This window comes from Protomyctophum bolini (assembly GCF_963924005.1).
Source record: "Protomyctophum bolini genome assembly, chromosome: 4".
Classification (NCBI taxonomy): domain Eukaryota; kingdom Metazoa; phylum Chordata; class Actinopteri; order Myctophiformes; family Myctophidae; genus Protomyctophum; species Protomyctophum bolini.
The window spans coordinates 7,960,726-7,981,294 of record NC_137865.1 but is presented as its reverse complement, the minus strand read 5'-3'; the positions used below and the strand labels follow the sequence as shown (position 1 = coordinate 7,981,294).

General features: G+C 41.4%; 1 protein-coding gene across 1 annotated transcript in view; it reads left to right on the top strand.

Annotated features, from left to right (window-relative positions):
* LOC308313619 (chemokine-like protein TAFA-5) overlaps positions 1 to 20,569 on the top strand; it is a gene marked incomplete at its 5' end in the record, with an annotated part of 159,451 nt that overhangs the window by 121,699 nt on the left and 17,183 nt on the right. Inside the window, 2 exons of the mRNA XM_080760836.1 lie at positions 11,825 to 11,952; positions 17,059 to 17,163. Coding sequence (XP_080616962.1) covers positions 11,825 to 11,952; positions 17,059 to 17,073 — 143 coding nt within the window. The 3' untranslated portion in view covers positions 17,074 to 17,163. The remainder of the gene's footprint in view (positions 1 to 11,824; positions 11,953 to 17,058; positions 17,164 to 20,569) is intronic.

The following is a 20,569-nucleotide window of genomic DNA, read 5'->3' as shown; positions in this document are numbered from 1 at the left end:
AGAGCGCCGCCGCCGCAAAAAAAAGGAGAAAAAAGACACGGCCTGAATTAATGAAAGTGTTATCAAGGGAAGCGTGTGGTGTGCGCACTTAGCGAAGGTGTCCCGGGATGATGGAAGATGGAGACGTCGCTGTAGAGACGTTCCTGGTGGAATTAGATTAAGGGAGGGGAGGGGGGCCGCAATGTCTCCCTATAGCGAGAGAGACAGAGAGAGAGAGGCAACACAACCAAAAAAGAAAAATGTCCCTATCCTCTTGTCGGGTTCAATACAACGCCTCACCGCGGGAAGTAACGAGAGAAAACAGGGCCTTATGCATTTGAGCTGTGATTACATCTTCCCAGGAAACAGAAACAAACAGGTGGCTGGGCTGAGAATTCCTTCACGCCTCTCTCTCTCTCTCTCTCTCTCTCTCTCTCTCTCTCTCTCTCTCTCTCTCTCTCTCTCACCATTGTTTTACGTTTTGACATTTTTCATTATTCCTCAGAGTAACACGGCAGATGGAAAGGGAATATACATGGAATTGAATTTCAGGTTTTAGTTTTAAAAGGATAGTGGACATGTTTGCTCTATACCAATAGTATATGTTTCCCCACCCCCCCCTAGAGGTAGACAGCATCAAAGTCAAGACGCAAAGGAGACAAAGCGTGAAATGTAATTTTCCAGGTATGAGAGAGAGAGAAGGCCCCCTTCGGAACCCCTCCAGCGCGGTGTTGTTGAATTGTTTGCATTTTGCCATGCTTATTGCAGTATAAAGGCAGAAGGAGCAAAAGGATCTCCCCTGTGGGTAAACTCCTGTGTGGCTGGGCTGTTTTATTTCCCCCTCGTCAGAGCTACCTACTTCTTCAGGGTTTTTTGGCCGTTAAGCAGGCAGCTCTGCTCCGGGTTCAGACGGAGGAGCTAGCTTTGATCTATCGATGCCTGCGTGCGGAGAGAGCGCCGGCACGGGAACCAGCTGTGGCGTTTCTCCCGTATAGTTCTGTCTAATGTCCCACTTGTCCTATATATAGGCCTATAGCACCCACTGAGTGACTGACGGTATACTGTTTCACCCATCAGACCAGTGGTTTTCAACCTGTGGGTCCGCTGGCAGTCCCACGTGTTTGTTTTTTGTTTTTTTTGGGGGGGGGGGGTCGTCCAGATGAAGGTGAAGGACTTTTAAGACCCTTTTCAAACGTAAAATAAATGTTAAATATGCCACATTGTCCTGATAATAGTAGAGTGTACAGTAGCCTACATATATAAGGTGCATGGGTAGAAAACAAGCAACGGAATGAGACCGCTAAAGACCTATAGCAGATATACACTACAGTGTGTGTGTGTGTGTGTGTGTGTGTGTGTGTGTGTGTGCGCGTGCATGCATGCGTATGCAATAATTGTGAGAAATATATAAAACCATCATGCACACCATCCAGTCACGTTAATAATGGAAAGCAGCAGTGACTGAATTTACATATTCTTGCAATGAAGTTAATTCTCTGACCCTTCAGAACACTAGTTCATGTCGTCATCATCTGGGAGAGGCTGGCAATTGTAATTCCGTGCATTGAAAGACACTGACTGACACTGTTCGTCACATTGCTGAGGGAACACAGCCTGCGTCCGTTGATTTGTGACTCACTGTGACGTGAAGATCAGCTTTCTGCCAGGACTCCAATGAAAACCACACTTATCAACAGACAGTGGACAGTAGTGAAGTACATTTACTTGACTACTGTAAAAAAAAAAAAAACTATTAGGCCTATTTGTATTTGATACTCATGAGTCATGACTATATTCTACTTTTGACTCCACTACATTTGGAGTACATTATGAATTATCCACAATACCTATTTCAAACAGAGTTAAAATAGCCGATCCACAAGCTCACAATGCATTGCAATGTGATGTGTTGTGAGCTTGTATAGATCTGCTATTCTCACTATGTGTTGAAAGTTTCTGGAAAATCTATGGTTTGTTGCATTTTGGTAGACTCCATTGGCTGATCCTTTGTTCGCTTGTAAAGCTGTCTTCATATATATAGAACACTTTAAGTACAGATGCGACTAGGCCTACATATTTTCCTTTTCCTTGGAGAGTTGGTATAGAGGGCATATATGGGTTAAAACAATATTTGTTATGCTATGTAAACACAGGGCAACGTAGGTAGGGCCTACCCTGCCTTTTAAATGAATAAAATAAATAATAATAAATAGATCGGCACGTCCGCACACCAATACAGAATTATGCAAGGCCATATATATATATATATATATATATATATATATATATATATATATATATATATATATATATATATATATAATTCCCCTATGGTTTAACTCTGAGTATCATGTATCAAACTCCTGAAAATAAATACATGAATAAATTAATAATTAAATAGCACCACAGCACCGGACATTGATCAAGGATGCCAAATGAGTAGAATAACCTAATTAGAAGGAAAAAAAACATCGCTAATTATGTGGAAAACCAGTTTTCTCCCCCTTCACCAACATGAAACAGTACAGTGTCAGGCCATGTGATGTAGAGAGAGAGAGAGAGAGAGAGAGAGCAAAAGCACCAGCTTGCACCACTGGACTGAGGAAGATGGAGAACACAGTTAATTAGATGAATATGCGCGCGAGCAAAAAACACAAAGCATGCCTCTATCTCTGCAAAGCTCTCCGTCTTGTTCAAAGTACAATAAAATATGATTGCTTCGAAACGTAGCCTGACTCTCAGTCGATAGGAGGAACCTATGGATCTTTTCTAATGGCATTGCTTCCTGTGCAAATGAAGACTATAGATACGTATAAATTAGAACAAGGGATCTTATATGTGTGTGTGTGTGTGTGTGTGTGTGTGTGTGTGTGTGTGTGTGTGTGTGTGTGTGTGTGTGTGTCCCTCCTCAATGACCCAATCAAGGGGACTTTACTATCAAAAGCTAGACGGGAAATGAAGATACACTGAATTCAATTAAGAGGTTATTTGGCTCTGACATTATTAGCTTTGACCTTTGGTAGTGAATGCTAATGTTTTAAGAGAACTTACAGGACTGTAAGGCTGTGAGTACAGGATGGAGAATCATGCTAACACCTAACGAAGATAAATACGAGTTTCTGTTCAGGTTTTAGTTACAGTATAAGTAAAGGAGGAGCAAGCATAAACAATAAGACGGTATGATTGGTTTAGTTTTCATGTTTACTTGTAGCTCAAATTGTTACATTTTTTACATTTGTTCATAACTGAATGCTCTACTTTGTCATACAAGAGTGCGGCACAAAAGCTGTGAAAATAGACGATCTACAACCTCTCAGCACATCGTAAAGTGATGCGTTGAGAGCTTTCACTATTTAAAAATGTTTTAAAAATAATTAAAAAGGTTTCAAACCGACAGCGACAATATGTTGGTGGGAAGGGGGAGAGAGAAAAAAATACATTTTAATCACGTGCAAGGCTGAGCACATTGTCCTTTATGTGTTACTATGTGGAAGAAGGTGCAGTAATTATTAAATGATGAGTAGTAGATTGATGATAATAGATCCATTGAATCGTTGACAGTAGCCGTCAGCATATTTGATGATAGCTCTCCTTTATAAGATAGCATACTATATGAGAGAGAGAGAGCGAGAGGGAGGAGTGGGGGGTTGTGAAAAAGGTCAGGAGAACATATAACTACCTCAGCAGAATCCTCCTTTTAGCCATTTTTGTTCACAGCAGCAATCTATTCTAACAACAATATACCGGAAGACATTTTTAGAGCTGTATGTTGCTAGCTTATATATTGTCGTAAATCTGACAAAATTTGTTCCACAGTTTCAAAGGCTTTCAGAGACTCGGTGCAACATTGGGGTTGGCTAATTGACATAATATCCAAAATGTTGTTAATGTTACTTAATGATAAGTAGTGCTGACTATGGTTGTGATAAACAACTGATTAACCAATGTTTTGTATAAAATATCATCTTATTTGATCATAGGCCCATATGACACTCTGAGGCACATTCATTAGCCAATTCAAACAAGTACACGTTTGATCTAAAGAGGGCTCAGAGTCATTATTATTAGAAAAAATATAATGGTGTAAAACTTACGGTAGTTGCCACTTTAGCCCTATTTCCAAAATAGTGAAATTGTCAATGTCATGTTGTTACACGTTGTGGGCTTGTAGATCCACTATTTTCACAATTTGTTGGAGGGAGGGGGAAAAGAAAAGTTGAATGTGGTTAATGAATGTATGTTTGCAGCTAAGAAAACACCGCTCTACAACATCTGTCACATGTCATGTAGATGGCCTGGAGAGTGGAGACACACTCCAAGTGCTGATCTGGAATCAGATTAATATGCAAAGAAAATAAACTATAGAGGAGAGAAAATTCACCAGTCCTGTTCAGTTAAGAGACTGAAGTGAATCTCTTATAGTATCCACTTTGCTTAAAAGGGAGAGGTGAAGGTTAGGAGACGCATTATAAGACAGATTTCTACGCCTTGGAGACAGTTGAAAGATGGAGTATGCTGGAAAAAGGCTGGCGGCAGTGTTTTTCTTTTTTCTTTTCTTTTTTTTGCGGGCAGAGTCTGGGAAGACAGGTGTTAAAAGATGTATTTTTAAGCCTCGACACAGTTGTAGCAGATTGTGCAGCGAAGGGGTGCAAAGCAATATTTGTAAAGCAGTTAATTTGGTGCACTCGGTTGCATATAGCCTACATACTGTAGCACTGCACTCCCCTGTAATACCACCTGTATAATGTAAAAAATAAATGAATAGGGTTTGAGTTTCTTGGGGTGGGGGCTATCCCTGCCTCTGCTTTTGATATCTCCCCCTGTCATACATGTTTATTTCCATGTTTATATACAGGTCTGCATTTCCTTCTGGGGAAATATCAAACATCTGACATGTTTGATATATATATTTGATACTTTCACAATGTAACAATGAATTTAAAATGCAGCCAAGCATAGCAGAACCGCACGCACGCACGCACGCACACACACACACACACACACATACACACACAGACACACACGTTGTGAGCTTGGAGATCGGCTAAATTTGGCAAAGACATGTGGTGCATAGGTGGGGAAAAAAGCTGTCCAAGTACAGTTGCATCTCAGGCCCGTTTCACTAACAATAATAGGTTTAAATTGTTCCGATTTTTCCTTTTTAAATTTGAACCTTGGAAGATGTATGAGGCTATCATGCCATGGAAGGTGGTGTGGTCAGCTTGTTCTCCCCATGCTGTCTTCTGCTAGATTAACACCCCAGAAGGCCTCTCTGTTCTGCCAGTGATCCGCTGTTGCACTGCATTAAGGGAAATCCATAAGGCTAGTGTAGCAGATGTTTTTCACATTAACAGGGGGTCCTCTACGTACTGCATTCTGGTGGGAACATTAGCCGGAATTACCCGTTCTACAAGCTCATCTTGAACTTGTAGATTGACTATTTTCAGCAAAGAGGTTTGATGGTATGTAGAGTAGAGGGAAATAAATGCAGACCAAGTACAGAGTCAAAGGTGGTGTTTGGTAATTATGGAAGGTTTAAGTGTTTAAATGCTCCACCACTGGATGCAAACACATTGCTGATGTCTTCTCGTCTTCTCGTTTGCTGCGAGATCTCCATGCCATCGCATTTAAACACGTGTGTGTGGGCACGCCCACACGCACCGTACGCTAAGGTTGCCCTCTCCCTACGTTTGCTTTATTGACCTTCATTATTGCATACAACACAGAATAAATACGCAGGGCCCTCCCTACATGCTGGCCTTCTTAAGCCAGCTGGAAACTGCGGAGGCTTGCTTCAAGCAGTGCACACTACAGCCAGCCAGCATCGCTGGAACCCATGGTTAGATGAATACGTTGATATTGCGACTTGGGGAGTTTCTGACAGAGATACAGTCGAGTGCCACCGACTTTGTCCCTCATCCTTTTCCTATCCTTCACATCTGTATGAGGTTTTGTCCATTCTAGTGATATGTTGTGTTTATGAAGGGTCACTAGAGACAGAATTCAGAGGTGTTTGTACCTCCTGGAAGTTGTGCTGTGTCTCGTGGTTGCCTATCTACAAGCTCACAACAATATGAGGCACAGGTCCGTGGAATGGTTTCTACAGACCCGTTTTGAAGTAGCAACTTTTAAAATCCAGCATCCTGGAATTTCCGTTCCCATAAAGCAACCGGAAACAAATGCTATTATTGGCTGGAACGGCATCGTGCGAGGGTCTTCAGTAGAGCCGGTAAAATAACTGGAAGCATTCTCTACGTTATCATCAATTTAAAAATGAATTGAACCGTCATTTACAAAAATGCATACAGTATCATGGTAATTGAAGACTTGAAACTATAGCAACTGAAATCATAAAGTATTTAAGACGATGTTTACTACGGTAAAAGTCTGGCCAAATAATCAACTAGTAGGTTACTTATAAAGACCATGCAATGGAGCCAGTAGGCTCTACTGGAGCGGAGAGGTTGTTGTCTGGCCGACGTGTCGTTGGTCGCGTTGTCCAACTACTAACTATTACTAACACTAACCCTAAATCTAACCATAACTTTAACCCTAACCCAAACCTCAGTCTTAACCAGCCATGTAACATAAAGCAAAGTTGTTGTATAGTGATGTTTAGCTTCGGTCGCAGTAATTTCACTTTCAATTTCAGTAATTTCACAAACAGGCAGTATAGGCTCCAGTAGACCCTACTGGCTCCATTGCATGGTCGTGATAAGTAACGTACTGGTGATTATGGGTTGATATAGCATTCGAAGCGGGTGCACAAATGCAATTTTTTGGCAGGCAGATTTAGTGCAGAAAAAGAAAAGAAAAAAAAGAAAGGCTATCGTAACTCAAGTCCAGTTCTCTCCAAGCGTGGGAGCTTTAATGTTTCCCAGGCAGGCAGTGGACGCTGCTGTAGTGCTAGTGTGTGTTGGGCTAATGGCGCAGACAGTAGAAACAGCAGAGAGAGAGAGAGAGAGCATTGATTGGAATTATTATGTAAAGAGCTCCTCCTGGGGGAGAGAGGGGGGGGTGTTTGTGGAACACTAATGCATTCTGTTCAATGTGGAGTCTGGAAAAAGCCCAAAGGTATAGCCGTACATGATCACACTGCAGTGCACACACACACACACACACGCATGCACATGTGCTGTAATTACACACAGACAGTGCAGTGCAGCATCTATAGCTTGAGGAAGCGTTCATTGGAGTTCAATGGACAGGTGGCGGCGCCGCCATCTTGGGAGGTCTTCAGCTATTACTTTCAATGGTGTGACGTCATGTTCTCTTTCTGCATAGTATAGGAGGCTATGCCTCCTCTCTGTCTCTATGTATATTGTCTGTCTCTCTGTCTTTCTCTGTCTCTATCTCACACACACACGCACGCACACAATCATGCACGTGACGTGTGCACACACACACACACACACGCACTCTTAATCTCTTTTACACATGCGTGTCACCTGCACGTTCACTCATTTTCTCCGTGTCATCGACACATGGTTCACCCAGGCTTTTTTTTAAACAAAATGCCTGCCTGCCGGGGCTACCTGTGTGTGTGTGTGTGTGTGTGTGTGTGTGTGTGTGTGTGTGGGTGTGTGTGTGTGTGTCTCTCTCTCTCTCTCTCTCTCTCTCTCTCTCTCGTTCACAGTCTGACCAACCCCATCTTGATAAAGATAAAGATATATGAGAGACTTAAGGATTTAATTAAGTACTGGTGACTGAGAGGGAGACAGGTCCCTCCTGTGTTGTTACAATTGACAATTGGAATTGATAATTGGGGGATAACGGGCTATCACAATCAGATTACCGTTTTTTTCCCCCCACCCCCTGCAGCAGCAGCAGCCAAAGGAGAGCATTACCTAGTAAATGGCTAGGCTGCATGAGCCCTGTCTAGCCTTTCATTTTCTTTATCTTCCCAAGGAACCCCACACATGCAACGCAATATACAAAGTAATTGTAATTTGGTCTCGAGTGATCTGAAAGTCTTTGGAATGGTAGAAATCATTCGGCCCGGTTTCCAAGCCACCATAATGCGTCAGCTGCACTATATAGCTCGAAAATCCCCCCCGAGGGAATTGTTCATTTTCAAATAGATTGACGCGGCGAGATATTATTGAAGTTGATTGAGAAGCGGCGCCGAATGGAGAGGATTTCTGCTGAGGTTGACAGATCTAATGGTTTAGACCATTTTAAAATGTCCGCCTATCCCGCACGTTAATCCTGCCTCTCTCCGCCGGCGCCTCTGTCACTTCTTATATATTATTCATGCTATTTAGTTCTTGTATTATTCATTTGAGTTCAGTTATTGTAACTCCCAAGTGGTAGTTTTCTCTCGACCAGCTAGTTACCCCAACCAATTCACTGTATGTATAATTAAACTCGGTACTATAACCCTACAGTATATACAGTACATTGGCTATTTGGACATAGCAGCCACAATGTGACACATTTTGACCTTGTATGACATTTCTCCCCAGAAAATCTAGACAAATCTTGAAAAATTGGGAAAAACGTCGAATGCTTTTGAAACATTGCAACAAGACAGTAATATGGGAGTCCCTGGCACAACATATTTTCACATGGCCAGATATTATGATAATTTAGGACCTCAATGGAAACGGGTTCCCAGGACTTTTGTGTGTGTTATCCTTTTAGCATGTCTGACTTGTACCCCGTGCTCTTTACAATTCTGACTAATTAAATTAGGCTATCAATCAATCAATCAAATGGGGGTGCTTGGCATGAATAGGTTTGAGAACCACCAATCTGCCGTATCTCTGCCTGCCTGGTCTTACAATGACTCTTTGCTCCGTATAGAGCGTTAAACTATATATTTTATTTCATTCTCATGTAGATACCTGTTGTTCATTTTTCCTGCGATTGTTCATAGTGCCAGTGGTGACCCACAGCCTTCTTTGATGAGATTGCCGCGCTTCTGTTAATTGCTTACAGATGTTTGCTTCGCGTTCGTTTTCCTGAATACATTAGCCCCCAACCACCTATATCTCTCTATATTTCTCTCTCACACACACGCACGCACACACACGCACACAGACACATCTTTCGTGTCTGTCAGGTGGTAAGCTCATTATGTACAAAACCATTAATTTTCAGGATTCAAATTCAAAAGCATCGACAAGCTCAAAGTGCGTCGATTCGCGCCGCATTTCAAGCTTCAAAACAAAAACATTTAGAACATGGAGATAAGAGGTTTCTTGGCCAACAGCAACGACATGAATTTCAAAGTTAAAATCTCCTGCCAAGTACGCGGCGGTGGTTTTGGAAGTGGACCTGCGTTGTGGGCGGTTCTCTCCCCACATTACTCACTGCCCGGTGTCTTATCTCTTCCTTTATTTTTTCTTGCGGCAGGAAAAATCTACTGTAGTCTAATTGAGCTGCTAGGAATTGATTTGTTTGTGCGGTGTGTGTGTGCGTGTGTGCCTGTGTGTGTGCGTGTGCCTGTGTGTGTGTGTGTCTGTGTGTGTGTGCGAGCGCGCAGGGAGGTAATTGAGTGTTCTTCCTTGACATCACATGCAGCTGAGCTTGAATTCAACGGCATCGCCCTTGGCTTTTTATGTTATGCGCCTCCTCTCCTCGCCGCCGGTGTTCCACCTTACGTGTGCTTAGCTTGCACGGATATTTCTGTTTGTTTGTTATTAGCTATTTTCTACTCAATTATAATTTCCCCCCGGACCCTAAACATGAGACCCCCCTCCCCCGCGTACACCCCGCCTCCACACACACTCTCCTCATATTCCCTTGCTCTCTTCCTCACTCCGTTTTACCTCTTTCTTCCTTCTCTCTTCGCTGACTCTCCCTTGGTTCCTTGTTTTTTCGCTATTTTCCCCCCATCCAAGCCCTTCTACTCCCCCCCCCCCCCCCCTCTCTCTCTCCCTCTCTCTATCTCTCTCTCTCTCTCTCTCTCTCTCTCTCTCTGTGGGCCAATTGGGGTGCCATGAAATGCAAATGCGATTGTGTGGAATGTCCTATTTCTTTATAAATAGATCTGCATGTATGATTGAGTTTATACAGTAAACAGGAACTACTTTAATGGGAGAGAGCTCTTTGTAGTTCAACAACATATAATATCAATAATAATTACTAATACTGTACATGTTGTGTATGTGTGCCTTTGATCAGTTTGTCTTCCTGCTATTTTGTGACCTAATCCTTATTTATATTGACCATGAAAATAAGACTCAGACAATTATTACTATGAGGCTTTAGCTCTATAGACTTTAGCTTGTTGAAATGGCAGGGCTCCGTTGCTGACTTAGTTTATCTTATTCTTTATAAAACTGTTGGTTTATTTGTGCATGTCAGAAGCTGTCTAATGGGCCCCCCACATTAGCTCTTGAAACGTGCCTCCAGATCCTTAAGGCCTCCTCTGCATTTACAGTATACTGGGAGAAGGCAGACGGCATACTAAGAACTTTAGCATGGCTAAAGTTCCCATTCACTAGGATAATGAGCTACAGGGTGTAGTGGGTCTGCTTGCTACAGCGGAGAGAATGTTGTCATGAGCGGTCGTGCCACAGGCAATAAACTGCTACCAGGACAACCTTGCTCGCTCGGGGGATAAACAGGGAGATACACATATTTGCATTTGAGTTTGAGTTTTGCTATAATGGGGGAAAAAATAGGCTCTATCCATACATGCATGTATTGAGTCACCTGGTTGTACTGTACAAGTGACCTTTCCTTTGTCCACCAACTTCTTGGCCAGATAGGCTTTATTTGTCCAATAAGGCATGCAGCTGAGCTCAGCTTAGAAGAGCCTATTGACCAGGAGTTCCTATGCTTTGACTCAAGCACTTGAATTGAGTAGTTCCACCACCGGTCACTTTAATATGGCTTTTATTCTGATGGTAACACAACACGCCGTACGCAGGCACGCACGCACGCACACACACACACACACACACACACAAACACACACAAACACACGCACACACACACACACACACACACACACACACACACACACACACACACACACACACACGCAAGCCCTAAACGCCTATAAACACCATGCATAGTATAATATTATACCTTATCATAGCAATCAGTCATACCACCAGTGTTGCTTATTAAGCACTTCATGTAGCATGAGCCACCAGTGGAAGTAATTATATATTTAACCCTCTCACCAGGTACCAGTAAGAGTCTTGTAAGACACAAAAGGCTTTAATGAGTCAGAGATTAAAATGGGGTGCATTTTGCATCCGCAAAACGCAGTTTATAGTTAAGGGACGCAATAAAACAACGACCTCTGCATCCACAGGATGCACTACTGCACTGTTTTTTATTCTAGTTTATCTTGCTAGCTTTAGTTATAATAATAATAATTTCTTCTTCTGTTTTCTACATGAATATAACGACATTATAACCATATCAAATTAAATGGGAGTTAAATGCTGCAATTTGTAAAAATGGCAAAATATGACTCCTAACGTTGTTGAAGTGGGACTCATAAAATGTCCCTGGCTGGGACTCATCTAAAAGACCATCCCTGCATCCCGGGACTCATTACATTGAAAACCTATTTACATCACTGATGAGTAATATACCTCATAATCAGGAACTCTCTGTGTGTGTGTGTGTGTGTGTGTGTGTGTGTGTGTGTGTGTGTGTGTGTGTGTGTGTGTGTGTGTGTGTGTGTGTGTGTGTGTGTGTGTGTGTGTGTGTGTGTGTGTGTGTGTGTGTGTGTGTGTGAGCAAAAGTATAAGCAGTTGTCTTTACTTTTTTATGACTTTCTCAATTGAGCCCGTTTATTTCTAGGCTGAAACATGCATGGCACAAAACTGAGATTCTGGATTGTGACCTCCTCCTCCCCTGTCCTCTCCTCTCTCTGCAGCTCGTATCGTGCGGAGCCGGCAGTGGTGTGAGATGATGCCATGTTTGGAAGATGAAGGCTGTGACCTTCTGGCCAACCAGTCGGGCTGGACTTGCACGCAGCCAGGAGGTCGGGTCAAAACAACCACGGTGAGAAGAGCATGGACCAAATCTGGGGCTAAACGCTGAACACCCTATACGTCTGTGTGTGTTTTTTTGAAAATATTGAACAAATGAAAAGTAGTAAAAAGCGCTTGGGACCAAACCTCTTAACTCCACTGGACCCTCAAACTGTCTGCTAAAACAGCTACCTCCACCACCTCTCCCCCTCTCATGGAAGTAATTGACAATATATAGTCACAACACCAACTTTGACGAGGCTGTATTGCTTTGTTTTCAAAATATAAAGTTTTATTCATTTCCCGAAGAATGTAAAAAACAAATATTTCCTGAAAAATTTGCATTTTGGAGTAAACTGTTTGGACGCCCGCCCGATATAACGAGATTTGATTAATTAATTAAAGAATTAATTGAGCTTTTTAAAAAATTGCTTATTTTTTTCGCTTTGTTGCTAGCCACTGGTAGCGTCCACGTAAGAAACAGCCAAATCCCTGAGTACACACATGTTGCATGCCGTCTTTATTGACATTATGGCTCAAAATGAGATGAACTAGGCATGATCAGCGCCTAATAAAACATTAATCCAACCTGAGTAGTTAAACGACAATTAAGGCCTCCTTATCAACCACACCAATGCAACTCATTGAGTTGCAATGAGTTGCGTTGGTGTGGTTGACGTTAAAAGGGTTTTGTCCCAGAGAGTCCCTGTACCACTGTGGTTTGGGCTTAATAGAGCAACAAAGTCTGACATCACTGCCGCTAGAGGCCGCCATTCTTTCTATTGAAAATCCCAATCAGAAATCTTAAATTGCGCCATATACAAAAAAAAACATAAACAAATCATCCCCGAAATTGTAGTTACATATGGATATGAACCTAAATCAGAATTTGCTGTCACAATTAACACTGCTAGTATTGAGCCCTGAGGGACCAAGTATACAATGAGGTACAGTGTATCTAAAGCAATACCCAGGCAAGAGCCAATTGATTAATCGTAATCAAATCAATTATTAAATCAGTTGTCAACTAATTTAGTAATAGATTAATCGAATCGGCAACTAATTGCTGGAGTTTTTTTGCAATTAACAATGGGTGTTTTCCACGTAGCCATATTTGTTTCCGGTGTTAATTCTAACTAAACTAAATAGGAGTGAGTCATCCCTCTTCCCTTACAATCTGATGATACTTTGCACATGCACTGCAGCGACTGCAAAGCGATATAACAATGCATAATCACATGGTATCCATGGAGGCCATTTTACCATCATTGTACATGACCATTAAAGCCAATACAATATGTCTGTACCTGCATGCAGGATTTATAGGATTATAGTATCAAGAACAAAACATAATGACTCAGATATTTATGTTTAAATCACCTATTAAAGGTGATAAATCACTCATAAAGAGTACTGTTCCTTTTAGACTGACACATGTGTAGCTATTCTTTAATCAAATGTATGCAGTCACAATAAGAGTAAAGGTTTAATTATTTTTTTATTTTGTTTGTCTTTTATTTGAATAGCAGCTTAATCAGCAGCTAAGCAAAATTGTAATAATGTATTTTTTAATTAATTATTCATCTTAATGTATTTTGGTTAGTTATTTATGTCTAAAATAACCTAAAATATTCTTTTTTTATGTGATAGCTAATTAAGTGGCATAATCCGAAGTTACAGCCCTACAATTTATACAGCAAAATAATAATAATAATAAAAACATGGAAACAGGATTCATAATGGAATATAACTCCATCCTCATAAGTTTGATTATGAGGATGGAGTCATTTTGGCAAATTTCCCAGCCGATATGATTTTTCATTGTTCATTGTTTCTTTCCATGTGTCACATTATTCACAAAAAACACACCAAGAGTTAGAAAAAGTGAGTCTATCAAAGAAATTGTTATTATTTTGATCTTTTCCCCTCCTTCCTTTTTACCTTCCTTACATCCATCTTTAACTTTGTTCCTACAACATAAGGGCCGGATCAATAATTTCCAGTCAATGACGATACCTCTGATACAGTCTCTTTTGAAAGTATTATTAACGTGTCATTTCAATAGGGAACCGAAGTCTGCTGCTAGAAGCCACTATCGCCCTGGGTCATGGAGTTAGGTCTTTCCACTGCAAATACCATGCGGTCTCAATGGCATTGTGGCATGTAATAAAAAAATCACACCCGTGTGAAGTGAGTGGTGCAACTCCGTGTGGGGGTTTCCGGGGGGGGGGGGTTTCGCACAGGTGGTGAAAAACAGCCATGTTGTTTTCGTGCTCATACCCAGCTACCCAGCCACACACACACACACACACACACTGTAGCTCCGTAAGGGAGTGGTTGCACCACTGAAACAAATAAACAAAGCCCAGCGATTTAACTCATTGTGAATCATCAGCTGACAGTGAAAAAAATACCAATACCAACTAAATAAAATAAGCTGTGGTATGGGTCACTTCATTTATGTTCCCTACATAAATAAATAAAACATTGCCAAAAAAGCATTTTATGAATTAAAAACAAATTCCAAAGAAAGGCCATGATTAGATAACAAACGTTTAAGTAGTAGTGAATTTGCACTTCGTTATATGATCTTGTAGATCTGCTATTTCCAGGTCCTGGGGATACATCAGAGTTCTCTTTTGGGGACCTGGCTGAAACAGTTTGGGAACCACTGCATTGGATCCATTAGAATCGAATGGATCCAATGTAGTTATTATTTAGCCATAAGCTCTTAACCCATTTAGGCCTGACCTCGAAATTTTAAAAAAATCTTCGAAATCCTCCAGTTTTCTGAAATCAATATTTTCACGATTTTTCAAAAATAGCAGACCTACAAGCTCGTAGCGCGCCACTCGGTGGCGCGCTATGAGCTTGTAGATCTGCTATTTTTCAATAGCTACATTTAACATAATGTTTAAAATACCAAAAGGGGTTCCCGCCCCTTCTCATCGGTTCAATATGAACATAAAAAATGCCCTAACCAGCCACTTTCACTTTTACTTTCAAATTGTTTAGAAAATTGCAGATTGACAAGGCTCACAACACGTTTGTTATGCCACTTGCATACTTGCATACTAATTTAGGGTCAATATTTACAAACACAAATAATTATTTATGCCTGCAGTACCTGGCCTATGAGTGCAACACACAGCATATAGTCTAATTTATTTTCTGAGTGGCCACTTTGGAACTGATTAAAATGTTTCAGCCTGATTATGAGTCATCAAGAGATATGCTGTTCCCCCATAGAGTGCTATGCTGTCTTTGATGTTGAAATTAAATACAACTTGTACGTCTTTGCCAATGTACAAATAACTTGTTTTAGAGTTGACTTTATACAGTGCACCAGTGTTCAACATCTTTCAGGCAAATTTAAAAACAAATAGAGACATCAAAATAGATATCCCAATTAAAACCTGGCTTAAAATACTGGACTGTGATAGAACCAATTTCCCTCTATGGTTGCGAGATCTGGGGACCATTAGCAAACCGAGACCCTACACACAGAATTCTGCAAATCCATTCACCGGACCCAGCGAAAAACACCAAATAATGCATGCATGGCAGAATTAGGACGATAGCCACTCATAATCAAAATTTAAAAAAGCACTTAAATTCTACAACCACCTAAAAGAAAGTGACCCAGATGACACACAGCAACACTCTCTAGAGAGATACCCCCTCAGCCAGCTGGCCCTGGCATAAACACAAACGGAGCCACCAGATAGAAAACCCATTGGACTAAACCAAATTATAAAACGGCAAAAGGAAAAAGCAACACAAAAGCGGAGTAAACTAGAACCATTCTAGTTTGGCCCTAAACAGAGAATACACTTGGCAGAATACCTGAGCACCGTGACTGACCCAAAACAAAGAAAAATGTGTAACTAGGTACAGACTCAGTGAGCGATCGAAAAAGGCCGGCATAGGCATCAGAGACACATAGTTCCCACAGATTACAATCACCCACTGAGATTTTGAAAACATGACTAATGACAAAAATCTCCTATATCTTCTGGGTAAAGTAGGCCTACAACAATGTGCAAACTCAGCAGCAAAATGTGTGAGCTGCTGTGATAGGGGAAGGATATCAAATGGAACACAACCACCCTGAAGACTAATCATTGTGTGTGTTCCTGCTCTAGCTGCATCGAGTGATCTTGATAGATAGAAATTGATTTATTAACGAATAACAAGTGACACAAAAATCTGAATATGTCATATCAGAAAAATGCCTTCGCCACCATGGCAGAAAAACACTATGTGACTCTGTGGCGCAACGGTAGCGCGTCTGACTCCAGATCAGAAGGTTGCGTGTTCAAATCACGTCAGGGTCAGTGCATGTATTTATAGTTCATTTTAACATGAGTGTGACTAGGTCTATTGTTTAACTTCTGTTCAATAGACTAGGCCTATTGTTTAACTTCTGTTCAATAGACTAGGTCTATTGTGTAACTCCTGTGTCATTCCTGTGCCATGACTGCATGACAGGCCACTACAGAATACGACTCTGTGGCGCAACGGTAGCGCGTCTGACTCCAGATCAGAAGGTTGCGTGTTCAAATCACGTCAGGGTCAACATTTACTCACCCCCACAAAACAAATTGTTATGCTTACAGATGGAAAATGGCAACTAAGAACTACAATGATGTTGACTTCACTGAAGAGATATTATGAAGACATACAATCTGGTTGTTCTTTCAACAGTGGTCTAGTAGTGCTGTCTCTGTGAATATGACAACCAAAACGGTTCTGTTTGAATGTGACTCTGTGGCGCAACGGTAGCGCGTCTGACTCCAGATCAGAAGGTTGCGTGTTCAAATCACGTCAGGGTCAGTGCATGTATTTATAGTTCATTTTAACATGAGTGTGACTACAACGTCTGTTCAAGCTCACTCCTGCCTCACCCCTGTGCCATGGATGCATGACAGGCCACCACAGAAATGTAGTTATTGAAGATTCTGACTTTACATTTTGTTTTGATTGTATTGTTGTATTGTGCTTTTTGCTTTGGCAATGTAAACGTATGTTTTCTCATGCCAATAAAGGCCATTGAATTGAGTGAGTGAGTGAATTGAGAGAGAGAGAGAGAGAGAGAGAGATGGGAGTCTAATCTAAATTAATGTGTAACCCACAGACTACCCAAGACTAGCGCTCCAGCACACCCTGGCTCCATCCCATCTACCTGTTTGGCTGCTATTCCTCTGCATTGTCCCGAGGTTAGGAGTTCCCTGCACCTACGGTATTTACTGTATACTTATTTTTATCCTTCCTTCCTTCCTTGCTTCCTTCCTTCCTTCCCTCCATGTTTATTCATTCCCTTCCTTCTCAATAACTCTCATTTTCTGTCCTTCCTTCTCTCCTCCCTCCTTCGTTCCTTCCCCTCTGTCCTCTGTCCTCCCTTCCTTGTGTCCTTGCTATAAAACTGATAGATATCTTTATTCCCTCTCTGACTTTATTCGCTCGGCGTGGGCTGAGCAGTCCGTCTTCACACTGAATAATAAAGCCTGTCAACCCACAGTTCATTTTGCCATTTTCAGACATTTCCTACAAGCTCTGTCAGCCTGAGAATCCCATTTAGTATCCAGCTGGAGGCTTGTTTTATAGATTGACAAGCGGCTCCGGCCGCTTATATCCACGTCAGACCACTTCTGTCTTTGTTGTCTCAGAGAGATGCTTGACCAATCCGTTTTGTTATTCACTCTTTTCTGTCAATATATCGTTGTTGTCGAGCAGACACCTCTAATCTTGTGTTTGTTCGTAAATGAACTTGATCGTACTATGATGTCACACAAAAGCACCAAAAGAAGCAAATCCACAAGCTCTCTGCACAGTGTTTTGAGCTTATCAATCTGCTATTTCGCTACTTTTGAATTTGAATCCTGAAAAGTAACAGTTTGAGGTTTCCACCCAAATGAGACGTGATGTAATCATAGGAATAATTTATTGTAATCAATAGACATTGAACTTTATCGAACAAGAAATACGTTTTAGGGTTTGCGTAACTAAACAATGACCATAAATTTACGCTATACTGGTTGTCACTGTATAGTGCAAGAGGGTTCCCAAACCTTTCAGTTAATGATCATCTTTGAACTGGATTCCACCCACTCTGACAAGCACATGGAATTGTAGGCATCCTATCTGACAAATAGAAATTCACTGGAAGTGGAGCCAGTCAGCAAATTGGCAAATGGTTGTGTGACAGTCTGACTATTGGTTGTCTGACTATTGGTTGTCTGAGTATTGTTTGTCTGACTATTGGTTGTCTGAGTATTGTTTGTCTGACTATTGGTTGTCTGAGTATTGGTTGTCTGACTATTGGTTGTCTGACCATTGGTTGTCTGAGTATTGTTTGTCTGACTATTGGTTGTCTGAGTATTGGTTGTCTGACTATTGGTTGTCTGACTATTGGTTGTCTGAGTATTGTTTGTCTGACTATTGGTTGTCTGAGTATTGGTTGTCTGACTATTGGTTGTCTGACCATTGGTTGTCTGACCATTGGTTGTCTGACTATTGGTTGTCTGACCATTGGTTTTCTGACCATTGGTTGTCTGACTGGTTGTCTGAGTATTTATTGTCTGACTATTGGTTGTCGGCTCTCAGCTTCCCAAAAAAACTCAGCTTCCCATCATGCACCTGTGCACAGTGTGAAGCTCAACAGCACCACTTTGTCACCTGTTGTTACCCTAAACAGACATACGGTAGGGACCCTAAACAGCCATAGGGACGGACATAGGGACACACATCGCTGGTCATTGGAGTGGCTGCACCACTCAAAAAACCCTGGTAACGACCATAGACTGTAAAAGAATATGGACTAAAGGGAGCCGTCACGTCATCCAGGTTTCTATAGACCTGTTTGAAGCCATTATTTGAGCAAATTCAAATCCACCATCTTGGAATCTCCAGTCCCGAAAAGCAACTGAAACAAATGCTATTGGGTGGAAAGGGAGCGAGGGTTGGGTCTTCACCAGTAGAACCCAATCACAAGCCACGGAACATACTCTGCTTTATCATCAATCTTAAAAATGCACCAATATTTACAAAAACGCATATCACGCTGAAGGAGGAAAGACTTGAAATTAGGGATTGAAAGCATAAAGTCTTTATGGAAATTTTACTACGGTAATAAATCCAAATCACAAGCCCCCGGAAACATACCCTGCTTTATCATCCATCTTAAAAATGAATGGCACCAATATTTACAAAAACGCAAAAAGGAATGGTCTTTATGGAAAGTTTATTACGGTAATAAACCCAAGTATAAAGTTGCAACAAGTCGTCATTGACTCCAAAGGAATATAAATTATTTAGCAACTGGAGTAGGGTTCCAAGAGCCTTTCCTTGTCGCCCTGGTAATGACCTTATGCAGAGCGTGCTTATTAGTGCTTATTAGTTATACTTCCCCTGAAGCTGTCTTTTTTGAACAATTACAACAAGGGGAATGTAGAAAGATCTACTAAGCGTCAACACAACTTCCTTGGACCGTACCCTTACTCTTCCGATACTTCTGGTTAGACACTCTCAGTAGCATGTCTTGCACAGCGGCGCACAGATGTTATGCACTGGAATATAGTCAGTACGAATATTATATTGTCTAAAACCTTCAGTAATGTCCATACTTTCATAAATCAATGCACTGCTTGATCCCGCTACAGCGCCACGCGCTGCAAACGTAGATCGACAAGCTTGAAACGTGGCACTAAGCTTGTAGATGTGTTACTTTTGCCATACTACTTTTGAATTTGAATCCTGGACATGATGACATTTCCACCCGAGAGAGACAATATGCTCGATGGGTGTTAGATAAAGGATTTATTCCTACATTCAGTACAACAGTCTACCAATTATAGGATGAGGTTATGTGTAGACTCTTTCCTGTCATGGGATATGACTTTTTTTGTGTTGTTTTTTTTGCAGAACGTTATGCATCTAAGCCAGTGGTTCCCAAAGTGGGGTCCGGGGACCCCCAGGGGTACCTGAGGGAGTTCCAGGGGGGACCCATCTATTTTGTTCATGTTCATAAAGTGCTAAAGTGTTTAAAGCAGTGGTTCCCAAACTTTTTCATGTCAAGGACCCCCAAATTGACACTACTTAGCCCGTGGACCCCCATTTGAAAAGATATGCCAGGGACCCCCATAAGAGAAGACGTACACATTTAGACGTCTACATTTAGACGTACACATTTAGCGTCTACATTTAGACATACACATTTAGACGCCTACATATAGACGTCTACATTTAGACGTCTGTATACATTTAGACGTCTACATTTAGACGTCTACATTTAAACGTCTACATTTAGACGTATACATTTATTTGTTATCCGTGTTGCGAGGATGAGGGGGTACCTGGAAAAATATCTACCCCAAAAGGGGTACCTGGTCCAAAAAAGTTTGGGAACCCCTGATCTAAGCGAGGGTGGTTCATATGACCTAGTGATGATTAGCGAATCCGAGTGACTGACATTTTGTTTTACGGCTGACATGTACAGACTTGTACTGCATAATTAACTGGGTGCTCAGTGTAGTGAGAGGAAGGTGTTGTCAAGACAGAGATGTACAGAAGTTCTCATCTTTTATTAAACAATAAAGGGACTATATAACAACCACAATGTATTTTTAAAAGCCCTCCTCCATCAATAT